The sequence below is a fragment of the Onychomys torridus genome, chromosome X, assembly GCF_903995425.1.
Source record: "Onychomys torridus chromosome X, mOncTor1.1, whole genome shotgun sequence".
NCBI lineage: Eukaryota > Metazoa > Chordata > Mammalia > Rodentia > Cricetidae > Onychomys > Onychomys torridus.
The window spans coordinates 129,055,847-129,071,807 of record NC_050466.1 but is presented as its reverse complement, the minus strand read 5'-3'; the positions used below and the strand labels follow the sequence as shown (position 1 = coordinate 129,071,807).

General features: G+C 39.3%; 1 protein-coding gene across 1 annotated transcript in view; it reads left to right on the top strand.

Annotated features, from left to right (window-relative positions):
* Positions 1–710: 710 nt before the first annotated feature.
* Lrch2 (leucine rich repeats and calponin homology domain containing 2) overlaps positions 711–15,961 on the top strand; it is a 102,450-nt gene continuing 87,199 nt past the window's right edge. The window contains exon 1 of the mRNA XM_036175676.1: positions 711–1,155. Coding sequence (XP_036031569.1) covers positions 711–1,155 — 445 coding nt within the window. The remainder of the gene's footprint in view (positions 1,156–15,961) is intronic.

The following is a 15,961-nucleotide window of genomic DNA, read 5'->3' as shown; positions in this document are numbered from 1 at the left end:
TTATAAGATTGTTTGATGATCAAAGCGTTTTTATCATCCAATACTGACGTGATGAGAAGAAACTGGACATATTTTGGAGTTCTTGGAACAACTTCAAAGCGTAATAGAACAGACTGTGGCGAGCTCTTCTTCCATGTTTGGAAGGCAGCACATTGGCCGAGACTTGCTGTAAGGAGAAGCTCCCTTGAAAACATCTAAGGTCTTTTCCTACTTTGGGCTTCCTAAAGGTTAGCAGAATTCATGTCTGCCTCATTCCCACTACTGTATTCATTTTCTCCCCAACGTTTCTATTAGTATACTAGCATGAAAAGATGATTCCTGAGGCATTTGTAGTAAGTTTCTCAGTCACTTGCCTTCTAATGCCCCCAAGAGCTGTTTCTGAAAGGAGCCCTTTCATCCCCATCTCACATTTTTTTGTTTGTTTTTGTTTTGCAGACCGAGAAGACGAAGCAATCTGAGAGATTTGGAGGCAGGGGGAGGAGGCACAGAGCCCAAGCAACCTCCAGTTAGCCTGGTACCTCTTCGCTAAGATTTTGGTACCCAAAGCAGCGGACCCTGGATTTAGCATCCTTCCTTGGATCCTTGGTTTTCTTTAAACAAACGTTGAGCACGTTCCAACGTCCTCTGTGCGCGCGCGACACCTCCTAGCCACTAGCCCGGGGTTCCTTCCCACCATCTCTCTTGCCCCCCCTCCCACCCCCAGCCTGCGCATGCGTCCTAAGAACCCCCTCCACTCGCGGCCCAGACTCCGAGTATTGTCGGGGGCTATTCTCTCTCCCAGGAACATGGCGGCGAGTCAGGGAGGCGGTGGGAACAGTGGGGGAGGCGGTTGTGGTGGAGGTGGAAGTGGCGGTGGCGGTGGCGCGGCTGGAGGAGGAGGTGGTGGTGGAGGAGGAGGTGGTGGGGCCGGGGCGGGAGGAGGTGGCGGCTGTGGCGGAACCGTGGCGGTGCCCATCCCGGTCCAGACTCTTTTCGGTCAGCCGTTCCCCAATGGGCCGCAGTGGCACCCGGGGAGCTTGCAGCCTCAGCACACCGTGAGGAGCCTGGACCGGGCCCTGGAGGAGGCGGGGAACTCTGGCATCCTGAGCCTCAGTGGCAGGAAACTCAGAGACTTCCCTGGCAGCGGCTACGACCTGACGGACACCACCCAAGCAGGTGACAGGCTGGGGGGGAGGGGAAGCGGGGCCTGCAAAGAGGATGGGGAGTGGGTGGCTGCGTGGCTGCCTTGTTGGACTCTGCTGGGCGGGCGCGCGGAGGCGGCCAGAGTCCCGGAATCCTAGCAGCCTCCTCTGACTGTGAGGGGCAATGCAGGCAGCGGAAAAGAGGGGCGCCAGTAGCCCAGGGATGATGGAGAAGCTGGCTGGGATGTTAGGGACATTATTGTTTAAGAGTGTTGCACCCAGGCAGAAGGGACTTATTGACACCTTTCTTAATGCACTTCTTTCAACTCTTGGTCCTAGCTTTCTCCACCTCAACTGTGAGTAGGTGGGAGGGGGTGAGGGGAATTGGGAACAGACAATGCAGAAAATCATAATCTCTACATATTCCTTGAAGGCATCCATGCCTGCAAGAATGGCATAGTCCTTTTCAGAGTAAGGCTTGCTGTTTGTGTGTGTGTGTTCTTATGGTGGATTTGTTTAATCATCTTAGGATGTTTTTGTCTCCTTTTTCCCCCCCTTACCTATGCCTTACAGAGTGAGTTTTATTTTATTTTATTTTTTTCATTTTCCTGGTGTTGAGAGGTGATGGTGGTTAGATTAGTGTTTGTTGCACTAGCAAATTAAAACGTCAGTCACTTAAGTGTTGGGTTACTGGGTGAAAGGTAGTCCATTTTGGGGTGATGTTAGTTTTGATTTTTATAGCAGAAAACTAAAAAAAAAAATGAATGGGGATTTTTGAGGAAAAAAATCCATTTCTTATGTAGTTGATGGTTAATGGATTATCCTGTACTCTGTGTTAGTCTTTGTTGTGGCTGGCGTTTGGTTGTTGTTGTGAATTCACTCTCCTTCTAATGCAGTGCCGCTCATTTTTAGCTTTGTTCAGGTTTGCTGAAAGTTTTATTTTCTTTTCACAATCTTTTTTTTTTTTTTGGCTTATGTGTTCCATCTACTTTGCTGAAATAAATTATGCACCAAAATATTTGAATTGATGTAGTGATTTTGAAGCAACATAGTAAATTCATGTACAGTGAGAAGTAGTAAACAACCTTATTTATAAAGAAGACAATTTTAGTGCATTTAGTTTCTAGACACCAAATCAAGATATGTGCACTGGCAAAGGACAGCAAAAAGAGAAAAAAATTAAAATTGAAGCTTCCTATTCAATAGTTCTCTTAGGCAGTATCCACAGAACTATGAATGCATAATCAATACCTGATTTTATATTGTGGGAAACAGGTTTGAATGTTTACACCTTTACTCAGAACAGATTTCCCAAACACTCTATTCACAGACTCATGGCTAGATATTGGCAAGATATGCTCCTTGGTGTGTGCTTGAAAAGCTTCAAGGAAAAATGGCTCCAGTATGCATCATTGTAGGGATTTTTTTTTCCCGTGTACTCTTCTTTATAACCTGTACCTGCAGGACAAACTTTAAGGATCCTAGCTAGACATTTCAGGCTGTTACTCTCTGGCCCCTGGTTAATTATTGCAACCTTATCTCCACAAATGTCCCTACCTTCTCTTCCATCTAGGTCAGCTTCCAGCTCCTCAAATGTATATTTTGTGTAATTCTGCCTCATCATTGTATGATGCTATCTTCATGCCTCAGACTTTCCAAGAATCTTTTTCCATAATCCATAGCAGTCTTCAGTTTCTTTGAATTCCCAGGGTACTTATTGTCTTTACTACTTATTTGATAGTGCTGGCTTTATTTTCCTTTGATGTTTTGCCTTACTCTCCCTGAGGATAGGAAGAGCAACTTCAAAGGCATATACTTGTTCAGTGTTCCTATTCTATATAGTTTTTACTGTATAACGAAGTTTATCACAGACATGACCATCACCTTTTGCAGGTATAACCATTTGCTTTTAAGCCTTCCTTCAGTTGTTTTTCTGAGGCAAGCTTCAGCACAACCCAGAGCCTTACTTGTTCTTGGTAAACAGTTAACTCACCAAAATCTTTTTAGTGGTGGTGGTGCAGTGTTTTGCACATGTGATTCAAGAACTCTAAATACCCAGATCCCTCCCATGTTAATCTTTACTAGTGTCTATATTGTTTATCGTTTGCAGTGTATACTTGTGTGTGTGCCACTGCACACATGTGTGAGGGTGCATATGTAAATGTATACATGAGTGTGGAGGCCAGAGGTCAACCTAAGGTGCAGTCCTTTTTTTTTTTTTTTTCCTGACAGGGTCTCTCACTGATCAGGAGTTGTTAAGTATGCTAGGCTGGCTGGTTTGAGAACACCTAGAATCCATCTCCAGCACTGGAGTTACAAATACATAACCATGCCCAGCTTTTTTCTTTCTTATGTGGATTCTTGGGATTAAACTTAAGATACTCATGCTTGCCTCACAAACACATTACCTACCAAGGAAGGTGTGTGTTTTTGTTTGTGGGTTTTCTTCCTTTTCTTTTTCATTCTCTCCCTCCTTTCTCCTTTGTGTGTGATACCCATTGCACAAACATGCACATATGAATGCAAGCACATGGGTGGGCATCCGAGGAGTACCTTGTGTATCATTTCTACCTTAAGATAGGCTCTCCTGGCCTCTGAGCACCCAGGGACTCTGCTGTCTCTTTCTCCCACCTCTCTAAAGGACTGCTGAGATTACAAATACCTGAGATACTATGTCGGTCCTTCATAGAGGTTCTGGGGGTCTGGACTCCAGTTGTCATGCTGTTGACAAGAATTTACCCACTGTCATTTCCCCTATTCTCTCCAACCACTGTTTTGAGACATAGTCTGTAATTCGGGCTAGCACTCAATTCACTGTGAATCTCAGGTTGGCCTTGAACTTGAGATAATCCTGTTGACTCAATCTGTCCTGAATACTGGCATGAGCAACAGCTTGGTAGGATTTCTTAAAATAACTCAGCTTATTATAATTTAGGATGCACATATGAAGGAGAACATGCAGATTTTCTGTTTCTGAGTTTGGGTTATTTTGCTTAATATATTTTCCAAGCTTGTCCGTTTGCCTTCAAATTTCATTTTTCTGAACAGCTGAATAATATTCTATTGTATATGTGTACCACATTTTCATTATCTATTCATTTGTAATTGGACATCTAGGTTGGTTCCTTTTCATTGCTATTGTAAATACAGCAGCTGTAAACATGGACGTGCAACTCCCTACGTGCTCCAGAGTCCTTTGAGTATATATGCCTAGGAGTGGTATAGCTGGGTCGTATGGTTATTTGTTTGTTTTGTGTTAATTTTTGAGGCAATTCCAAGCTAATCTTCATAATTGCTGTATTAATTTGAATTTTACCAGGAGTGAATAAGGATTACTCTCCCCACCCTCACAACCCTGTCTTCTCCAACATTTGTTGTTAGATTTCTAGATGATAGTCATTCTGACTAGGGTAAGGTGAAGTCTGCATTTGCCCAATGACTACAGATGTTAAACACTTTGAGAAATACATGCCATTTATGTTTCTTCTTTTAAAAAAGTATCTGTTGATTTACTTACCCCATTTGTTGATTAGTAGTTTTATTTCCTAGCCTATAATGTGTATGTGTATACATGATAACTGATGTAAGTATGGGTAGAGTTGTAACATTTAGAAAGGCAACAAAAGCTATTATTAGGTGATGAGGAAGGATGGAATGCAGGTAAAAGAACACATGATTCGTGAAGGAGCATGTAAACACATTTTTATTTCCTGGCTTCAAGTCTACCATAGTTTTGTATTTTTTTTTTTTTTTGTGGTGGACAAGTGAATAAAAATGTAATTAATAGTAAAAGCATAAAATCCTAAGTGAAGCTCTGTCACATTAGAATGACCAGTCCAATTGTATGGCAGTTCACTGAAATGGACAGGGTTTGGGACTGGGAAAGTGTTTGAACGGCTTACTTAAACCAGTTGTGTTTATAAAAAATGTTTTTATTTGTGAGTTAATTAGAAAAAAAGTAGTTTTATTTAAAAGTAGATTTAATAAAATGACAAGTTAAGAAAGAAAAGGAAAGCCAATCACTTAATATTTTTGTCATTCAAATATATGTTGTTTTTGAGACCATATCAAGATCAGGTAGTGTAAAATAGATTTTGTGATACTCTTTTTTCATTTAAATGAGATATAAGTACATGAGTCACTTGTTCTTTGTTTTGAGAAAATGTATCCATGAAGTATTTAGAAGCAATATTTTTGAGTACAGATATCATGTTCATTTTATGTAAATGAAAGCGGGCACCTTAGATATGAAGAAAACTGAATATATTTGGAGGTTATACATGCATACATACAGAAACAGGTACACACTATCTTCTTCAAGATAATTCTGTTTGATGGCATTGTTACACTGTATTTACAATGAGTCTTAGTGGGTTAATGTTTCAGAACCAAATTGATTATTCAGATAAGCATGAGGTGGATTATTGGATGGAGAAGAGATTTGAAGAAGGGATAAAGCAGAGATGCTATTCTGCTAATTAAGCAGTGGTTGGAAAATGATCTAAAAATAGCAGAGATGATATTCTGATAATTAAGCCATGGTTGCAAAATGAGCTAAAACAACATTGACCTAAGGGAAATCGACAAGTTTCAAAAGAAGAAGGAAGGGAGGCTTTCTACATCATTTTACCATCCCTCATAAATACATAAGATGAAATAGACCAGTGTTTCCTGTCTTGGCTAGAAATTAAAATCCAAAGGGAGGTTTTTTTCATTTATTTTAATTTAATTTAATTTTACATATCAGCCATGGATTCCCCTGTCCTCACCCCTCCCCTCTTTCCTCCCAGCCCACCCCCATTCCATTTAAAAAAAATATTTTTTATGCCAAGGACTTACTCAAGACCAATTAAATCAGGGTTTCAGTGCTCAAGAGACTTAAACAAAATCTTCCCAGGTGATTCCAATGTACAGTCAAGGTCATATAAATGTAAATGCTTTCTGTTTAAGTGAATGAAGAAAATACAGACAGAACTTTAGTGATTAACCTAAGGTTCAAACCCAAACTAGGAAGTAAGTGTTCAAGGTCTAGTGCAGTGTTATTGTGTATCTATTTATTGTAGTGTAGATTATATGAGCTTACCGGGAACCTACAATCTTCTTGGCTATCCCTGGTGTATAGCTCATTCAGTTTGTAAACTTTGCACAGTTTCTTCAAAATATATAGTCACAAAGCCTTGCTGTTCCTAACAGGTTTGCCAAGAGGGGAAAATGAAGAGAAGATAGCTGTTAGCAGAGTGTATCTTTGGTGTCTTTTTACATTTTTCTCTGCATTTATGGTGTCTATTCTTCGCTTATCACCTTTGTCCCTTTTCTCCATTCTCTTTTCAACTGCAAGTTCACTTTCCTCCTTCCCTGGGATGGAGCTTAAAGCTATATGATTATGACCACCTCTTGAGAAGATTACCTTTTAAGAGGAGTTTGCACCCTTACATGAAATCAGTTGGTGGTTTACCCTCATGACCTTTTTGAGTACATCCACTTTGTCAACTTTCCTTCATAAAAATTCTCACCTACAAAAGGATATAAAAAGAGTGATGTTATCCTGTTTTAGGAAGGCCACTCATTCTCTGTGTAAAGTCTTCTTTCAGGTGCCCTGCTTATAGACATGCTATGAGCTTTTTGGAGACTGTGATAATTTGTTGCCTTCAAATGAATTTCTTGAGCCAGGAAGTGGTGGCGCACGCCTTTAAACCCAGCACTAGGGAGGCAGAGGCAGGCAGATTTCTGAGTTTGAGGCCAGCCTGGTCTACACAGTGAGTTCCAGGACAGCCAGGGCTACATAGGTAAACCCTGTCTCAAACGAAACAAAACAAAACCAAACCAAGAATTTCTTGGTTATTCAAACAAGTCTTACTGTTTTCACAGCTTCCTGTCACCAGTACTACAACTGAGGGCATGTGTTTGAGCCTACTTGCCGCTAATCATATACAGTAGTTTTTATGTCCATGAGCAGTAGGTCTGTAAAACAGATTTAGGAATTCTTTTGCCAGAATGTGCTGTGTCCTGGATAATCACATGTTTTCCTGTAAACCAGGAATTGACTCTAGGATTTCCTACGTGTTTTGGCTCACCTCTTCAACTGTAGGATATGGTACATTTGTATTCAGTTGTAAAATGGAGTCAGATAAACACAACATCTGACTTGGTCTTATAGTTGTAGGTCCTGCTTGTGCAGTTACTGGAACATGTTTGTGATTTAAGTTTTTGACCTGAATCAAGTATCTGCCTTTCTTTATGGAGTGTCTTCCTGAAAATGGAATGTGAAGCACATTTTGTAGAGCTGACTCATTTTATAATAGCTGTAGATTATATTTTTGAGTTGTTGAACTTTGAACTGATTTACTCTGGAAGCAATCCTATAGTGATCCCTTAATTTCTTTCCTTTGCAAATTTGCAGTGTAAAATAAAAAATTAGCTTGAATTGAAAGGTACAATCGTTGTCAAAGTAATTCCACTTGTGTAGCTCTTCATATATAATTGCTCTATTTTATTGCCACCCAGCTCCCAAATAATCGCACACAAAGAAACTTAATCTTCTTTATGAATACCCTGCCTTAGTTTGGCTTGTTTCTTGCCAGATTTAAATAATCCCATCTAGCTTTTGCCTCTGGGCTTTTATCTTTCTCTATTCTATATACCTTTCTTTATTTTATACTCTGGATGTGTGGCGGGAGAGGGGGGTGGCTCCCTGTGTCCTCCTTTTCTTGCTCTTTGTTCCCTACTCTACCCAGATTTCTCCTTCTATTTGTTCTACCTGCCTGCCAGCCCTACCTGACCTTTCTTCTGCCTTGCCATTGGCTGATCAGCTCTTTATTAGATCAATCAGGTGTTTTAGATAGGTAAAGTAACTCAGCTTCACAGGGTTAAACAAATGCATCATAAAAGAATGCAACACATCTTTGTATCATTAAACAGTTGTTCCATGTATAAACAAATGTAACACATCTTAAAATAATATTCTACAACAGTACACAGTACTCCTTCTGTTTGAGACGGGTTCAGTGATTGCCAGGGAGTGTATAGCAAAGTATTGGTTAGGGTACATCATTATCCCAGGGTTGTATGCACTGTTACTGATTTCTCCTTATCATATAATTGTCAATGCAAACATTAAATGAGTTACTTCTTGTGACAGTAAATACCTAACTTCATAGATATCATCATTATCTATATCATGCCATGTTTTATTTGCTTGCATAGCTTTTCATGCTTTTATATTTGAAAACTTTAGCATAGAATAAAGAAACATTCTTAGAACTCTTATCTTTTGAAATATGGCCACTAAACTAGAAAGAGGCAAGCCTAGTGTGTATGTAGACGTACATCTGTAATCCTGTCCTTCTGAAGGCTAAGAGAGTAATATATTCTTTCTTCCTCTTTTGAGATTATAATATAACTACATCTCTTTCTTCCCTTTTTTCCCTCTAAACTCTCCTCTCCTTTAAATTCATGGGTTCTTTTTTTCACTTTTATTATTGCATGTACATATGTATATGAATATACATATACCTATATATTCCAAAATATAACCTGTTCAATCCATATAATGTTACTCGTATATGTGTGTCTCTTTGTGTGGGTACTTTTATATGTGAGTGAATGTGTACTAAAGTCCATGAGAAATGTTGGAACCCCTGGGGCTGGGGTTATAGGCAGTTGTGAACTCCGAAGCACAGGTGCTGGGAAGCAAACTTTGTCTTCTTCTGCAAGGGCAGTAGTCATTCTTAACTACCGATCCATCTTTCTACTTCCAGGCAGTAATATTTTGAGCTTAAGGCTAACTTGAACTACACAAGGGAAAAATGTCAAAAGAAAAACAACCTGTCTAGGGATGTAGCTGAGTGTTGGAATTCTTGCTTAGGATGCATGAAGACCTGTGTTTGATTCTAGTACCACAAAACGAAAGTGGGCTGTGTATTTGTAGTACAACATAAACACACAGAGAAATCAATGGTTGGGATATCCTATATTTGGCTGGAATATCTTGTGTAAGGGTTAAATTTTTACACTTCAATTTGGATTATCTAAAATTTGTTAAGGTTCTCTCAAGGAAAAGAACTGATAGAACAAATGAATATATCCATATGGATTATATATAACATATTTTATATATAATAATCACACACATACATGATTTATTGGAGTGGATTACAGGATATAGTCCAGCTATTCCAACAATGACTGTCTACCAACTGTAAGTCCAGATATCTAGTAGTTGTTCAGTCCATGAGGCTGGATGTTTCAGCTGGTCTTCTGTATATGCCAGAATCCCAAAAAGTAGGCTCTAATGCCAGTGAAGGAATTAACTTGCCAGTGAGAATGAGGGCAAGCAGGCAAGGAGCAAGAACTTCCTTCCTCCATGTCCTTCATATAGACTGCTCCCAGAAGGTATGGCCTAGATTTAAGATGGATCTTCCAGATTTATGGTGGGTCTTTCCATTTCAAATAATTCAATCAAGAAAATTGCCTCACACATGTACTCAGCCACATGGGGTTTCGTTAACTACAGATGTAGTTAACTTGACTACCACAGATAACCATCACACTTGGAATAGTTCATGTGGCATTAGAAAGAGGTGAACAAGATAATTAGCAACAAAAAGAAATGTTAAGGATACTTTTCACAAGTACCACTTATTGAAGAATTATAGCATACTGACTTACTGAGGTATAGTATTTAAGTTCTGGTTCACTCATGGACAAAAGGATATTCTCCCTGCTTAGCCCAGCAGCTCACTCTGAAGGATTCTTAAACTGAGTGATTAACTAACCTTATGTCTTGGAGACTGGTTATCAGCATGGTACAATAGGCGAACTCTTGGCCTTGGAGATGTAGCTCAGTTGGTCCAATGCTTGCTTTACATTCCCAAAGTCCTGGGCTCAACCCTTAGCACCACACAAGCCAGGTATTGTGACACATGCTTGAAAACCCAGCATTCATGAGAAGAAGTAAGAGAGTCTCAAGTGCAAAGTCATCACTGACTAGGTAGGGAATTGGAGAGCAGCCTCTGTTCCAGGAGACCTAGTCTCAGAATCAAAACAAACCAGCAAAGCAAAACAAGCAAAACAACAAAGAAGGAGGAATCCTATCCTTTCCTCTTTTTCCCTACACTTGGGTGTTTTTAGGTAATTAATGAAGCATTGCAATACCCTTGTAAACTTAGTTGTCTAGAAATTTTAGAGATTTATCATCTATATCTCTTTTATAGGACGGAAATCCACAACTTACACTCTGGAGTGCCATTTAATGTATTGAAAGTAAATGGTATTGGGCAATTTTATAGTGATTCATCTTTTAGTGTCAATTTCAACTAGTGCACAAAATCTAGTAAACATCAGACTTTAACTGCTTTTTGTCTGGGGTGTTGGGGATTAAACCCTGGGCTTTGTACCATTATGTTTTCTCTTAATCCTAAACATTAAGTCTTTATGTTTCATCTGTTTCAAATAGATTTAAATGTACAGAATTTCACTAACATAAAACCAATGTATGGATTATAATAGGTAACAATTACATATTTTTAATGTAATTTGAGATCATGTGAAAAGCTTTGATATAAGTTTGTTTGTTTGTTTGTTTTTGAGACAGGGTTTCTCTGTGTAGTCCTGGCTATCCTGGAACTCACTCTGTAAACCAGGCTGGCCTGGAATTCAGAGATTGCCCTGCCTCTGCCTTCTGAGTGCTGGGATTAAAAGTTTGTGCTACCATCACCTGGCTTTGGTATGAGATTTTTAAAAGAAAAAAAATTTTTCTAAAAAAGATCTTATGTACTAACAGTTAATGAAAAAATAGGCTTCCAAGAATTTGAAAAAGAGTAAGGAGAGACATGGAAAAGCATTTGGAAGGAAGAAAGGGAAGAATCATGTAATTATAGTATATTATAATCTCTAGAAAATAAAAATAATAAAAATAAATCCTTTTATTTATGGACATTTTTGATTATGTGTACTCCCTATTTAAAAATATATGTATGTATTTTATGAATATATGTGTTCTATCTACATGTATGCCTGCAAGCCAGAAGAGGGCATAGGATCCCATTATAGATGGTTGTGAGCCACCATGTGGTTGCTGGGAATTGAACTTAGGACCCCTGGAAGAACAGCCAGTGCTTTTACCTGTTGAACCATCTCTCCAGCCCCGTGTGTACTCTCTTGTAATTTGTGGCAGAACTGTTCTTACTTTATTTTAAAATTTTTATTTATCAGTGTTTATATATGTATAAAATATGTATATATGCCTGCACACTCGTGTACACAATGTGTATGTGTGAAGTTCATAGGACAACTTTGTGGAATTGGTTCTGTCCTACTTGTTCATGGGTTCGGGAAATCAAATTGAAGTCTCTAGGCTTGTGACAGGAGCACCTCACCACTGAGCCATGTCCACTTCACTTGCCCCATTTCTTTATTTTTGATTAATTCAGTCAGTTTGAGCATAGAATCAGGCATTCAAAGTGATGAGAAGTGCAACTAAATAATTATGATAAAATTTTTTATTTGCACTCTAAGGAGACTATACAATTCTAGAACATTTCTGACTAGACTTCACACACCAAACAATGACTATATTGATGATTTTGTCCCATAGACACTCTCGCATGTGAACCTAGTATTTTCCATTCTTTTTTGTTTGTTTGTTTGATTGTTTGTTTGTTTGTTTTTCGAGACAGGGTTTCTCTGTGTAGCTTTGCACCTTTCCTGGAACTCACTTGGTTGCCCAGGCTGGCCTCGAACTCACAAAGATCTGCCTGGCTCTGCCTCCCAAGTGCTGGGATTAAAGGCGTGTGCCACCACCGCCATGGCTGGCCTCGAACTCGTGATCCTCCTGCCTCCGCCTCCTTTAGCAAATCCTACTGGTGTGCGCCACCACAACTGGCGTCTTTTTCCATTCTTAAAACAAAATATAATACAGCAATCCTTAAAAAATTATGAGGCCTTGGTTGGGGGTGTTTATGTTTGTCTATAATAAATTACATCTACAGATATTTATGAAATAAAAAATAGTAAATTAGGAGTTGGAGAGATGACTCAGCAGGGAAGAGCTTGCTTCCCTTCCAGAGGATCTCATTTCTGTTCCCAGTACCTAGGGCATGTGTCTTACAACCATCTGTAACTTCAGAGGTATCTGTTGCCCTCTTTGGGCATCCTTGGGCACTGGTGTTTGTGCACTCACACACACACACACACACACACACACACACACACACACACACACACGGACATGGACACGGACACGCGGACATGCACAATACATTTTAAATGAAAATAACAATCCCTACAATGAAGATTTTCCTATCCTAACACATCAATGGTAACTATCATTTCAGAACCCTAAGTTTGAAGAAAGTAAGTGTTGTAAATGAAAACATTATGGGTTATGATATATTACGTGGGAACCCCGAGGGTATTCCAGTTGTCCAGGGAACTATGCTGGTGTGCTGGGCAGATACAGTGGCGGGCTGTTGGGTGACTCACTCCATGTGGGCAGGGTGGCAGGTGAACATTCACAACCCAGATGCTATATCCGCACAGAAATGGTTTGTTATAATAGTGAGACAATGAGAAGATAGGAAAGAGGGAGGAGAGAGAGGAGAGGGGCGGGGGAGGGAGGAAGGGGCAGAGGTTTTCCTTAAAAGAACCTTTTAAGTCAGGATGCAGGGTGGGCCCAAGGGGTGGAATTTTAAGGGGGCAGGTCAAAATATTAACATTGTTTATTACATGCTTAGAGGTTGGGATGACATTTGATTTGACTATTGGAACATCAAAGGGAGCTTTAGAAAGAATATGCAAGTTTGGCTTAGAAAGTGATCACATAGCTTTGTGTAGTAGGAGGGAATTCATTGAATATTGACATCCCAGAATTTCCTCAAAAACAGCTTATGAGATAATTAACTCTTGTTGCTAACTGATAAGGATGGCGGGGCTTATTTGCTCTCTTCCCTTTCTCTTAGCCTCTCTACCAGTTGGAAACTGGTGCCTGTTCACCAGAGCGTTCTAAATAGCTTTCAGATGTTTTCCTTCCTGTCTGTCCTCATTGCCATTGTTCTTCAGGTTCCTCTCTTCCTCACCTTGAACTAGACCTTCAACAGTTTCTCACAGTTGCTGACCTGTCTGCCCCAGCTTTGCTTCAATTTCAGTTTTTCTTCCACACTAGTTAGACTATGCTTTGCGTTGTGTAACTATGATTGTCAGTTGTTGCTAAAACACATTCAAGCAGTAGGCTGTTTCCTAACAAAACATTTCACAGTCCCATTTTCTTCTCCTTTGTTTCAAAGCTTAAAAAAATGAAACCTAATATTACACTGTTTTCTTTAACTGTAGTAATTTTTATATTATCTTGCCCTATATTAAGTTGCTATGATTCATCCAAGTGTGTGTGTGTGTGTGTGTGTGTGTGTGTGTGTGTGTGTGAAGTTGTAATTCATTCTTCTGGATAGCTACACTATTATCCACTTTAATTCTTCATTCACTTTCTCTCTGATGATTTTTTATGCTACCCTTTTTTCTCTTGCAAACAATGTGCCTGTAAACATTAAACATATCTCTTGTATATGTGTAAAACTTTTTCTTTTATATAGTTTGAATGGAATTGCTAGGTTGTATGTTAACATTCAAATTGGTTTACAGTTTATATTTCCATGGACGTCATCTCCTGTAGTTGGAGAGCTTCTCTCCAGCCCCCACCAAGCCCTGTTAGTCTAACAACCCACGTATAAAATAAACACACAGACATTCATATTATTTAAACTGCTTGGGCATTAGCTCAGGCCTACCATTGTCTAGCTCTTACTCTTATATTTAGCCCATTTCTATTAATCTATACTTTGCCATGTAGCTCGTGGCTTTCCAGTACCTTACATCTTTCTTGTCATGGCGGTGGCTGGCAGTCTCTCTCTGCCCCAGCCTTCACTTCCCAGAATTCTCCTCCTCCTTATCCTGCCTACCCTATCCTTCCTGCCTGGTTACTGGCCAATCAGCACTTTATTTATTTTAACCAATCAGAGCAACACATTTGACATACAGAATATCCCACAGCGGTCTCCTCTGTATGTGTATGTGTGTATGTGTGTCCATGTCCTCTCTGTTCGGAGACATGAAGCTAGATGGATACCAGGAGCCCACTGTATAGTTGGCCAAGCCTAAATTGTAAGTTCTGGGTCCAGATTCTATCTTTAAAAATAGGTAGTGAGTGATAGATGAAAATACCCGATAGCTGATAGCCTCTTGTGGCCTCTGTATAGATACTCATGGGTGTACATCTGTGCAGGTGTGTACCTCTTGTGGAAGTTGGATGACAACTTGTAGAAGTTGATTTTCTCCTTTCATCACTTGGGTCCCAGTGATTAAACTAAGGTCATTGGGTTTGGTGGCAAGCAACTTTATCTTGTTACCTACCTTGCTGACTTGTGATTTTTTATTTTAATTTATTTGAGACAAGGTCTCCCCATATATCCTAGGATCACCGCAAACTCAGTCTCCTGTTTGTGCCTTGCCAGTGCTTGAGTTACAGAAGTGTGTCACCATTCCTGGTTCATCTAGCACCAGTTTTGAAAAAAAAATTTTTTTCAGCCAGTTGTCTCGTTACTGTTGAAAATCAGTGAAGATGACTATAAAGGTTCTTTTTTTTTTGGACACTTAATTCTATTTTATGTCCTTACCCAAGTATTACAAGTATCTTGATTTTTGTAGGTATGTAAATCTATGAAATGCTCTGTTACTGGATATTTAGTCTTTCAGCACTTTTTTTTTAGATAGTTGTGGTTATTCTAATAAATTCACATTTAATTTAATTTTAGGATCAACTTATCACATCCTGAGACATTTCAAACTGTGACTATGATAAAGATTGTGTTGATTTGTAGGTCAATTGGAGAGAATTTTTCATCTTTTTAAAAAATTTATTATTTATTTTTATTTTATGTACATTGGTGTTTTTGCCTGCATGGCTGTATGAGGGAATTAGATCCCCTGGAATAGGAGTTACAGTCAGCTATGAGCTGCCATGTGGTTGCTGGGAATTGAACCTGGAACCTCTGGAAGAACAGCTAGTGTTCTTAACTACTGAACCATCTCTCTAGACCCCGAGAATTTTCCATCTTAACAATGTTAAGTTAGCTAATCCATGAATAGGGGATGCCTTTTTATTTATTTGTATGTTCTTAAATTCTTACAAAACAGTCTGCCATTTTGAAAATAATTTTTTTTAGAATGTTTAAACTAGGGTTTTGCCCCTTAATTCACTGTTGCATTGTTCATTGTCAGTCTGTAGACGTAAAATTGATTTTATTACATAGTGATCTGTAACCTTCCTTCTTGTAGAACTAGTTTGTTTGGTCTAAGAATTATTCGCTTATTTGTTTGTCATGCTGGGTATTCAGCCCAGTGTACCATCCAGGTAAATGTTGTACTGCTGAGCCACGTTCCAGTCATTTGTAATAGTTTTCTGATACAAATAGTTTTTCTTATACAAGATCATGTCATCTGCAAGTTGGGATATTTTTTATATTTCATTCATTTTATTGTTGAGAACATCATAAATGCAGATGATGTGTGTGGGTCAAATTCATAGCCCTCATTCTTTCCTTTGGAAATTGCCCTCTGTCTCCCCTACCGCCTTTACCTGCTAACTTCATTTACTCTTCTTGTTTTACCCAGAGTCCACTTAGTGCTGTCTGTATATATTTGGGTGTAGGACCATCTACTGAAGCATTGGTGGCCTCTCAGAGGCTGCATCCCTGACGAAAACTTACTTCTTTTTGAATTAGGAAGCCTTTTATTTCTGTTTCTTGCCTAGTTGTCCTGACTAGAAATTCTAGTACAGTATTTAGTAGACA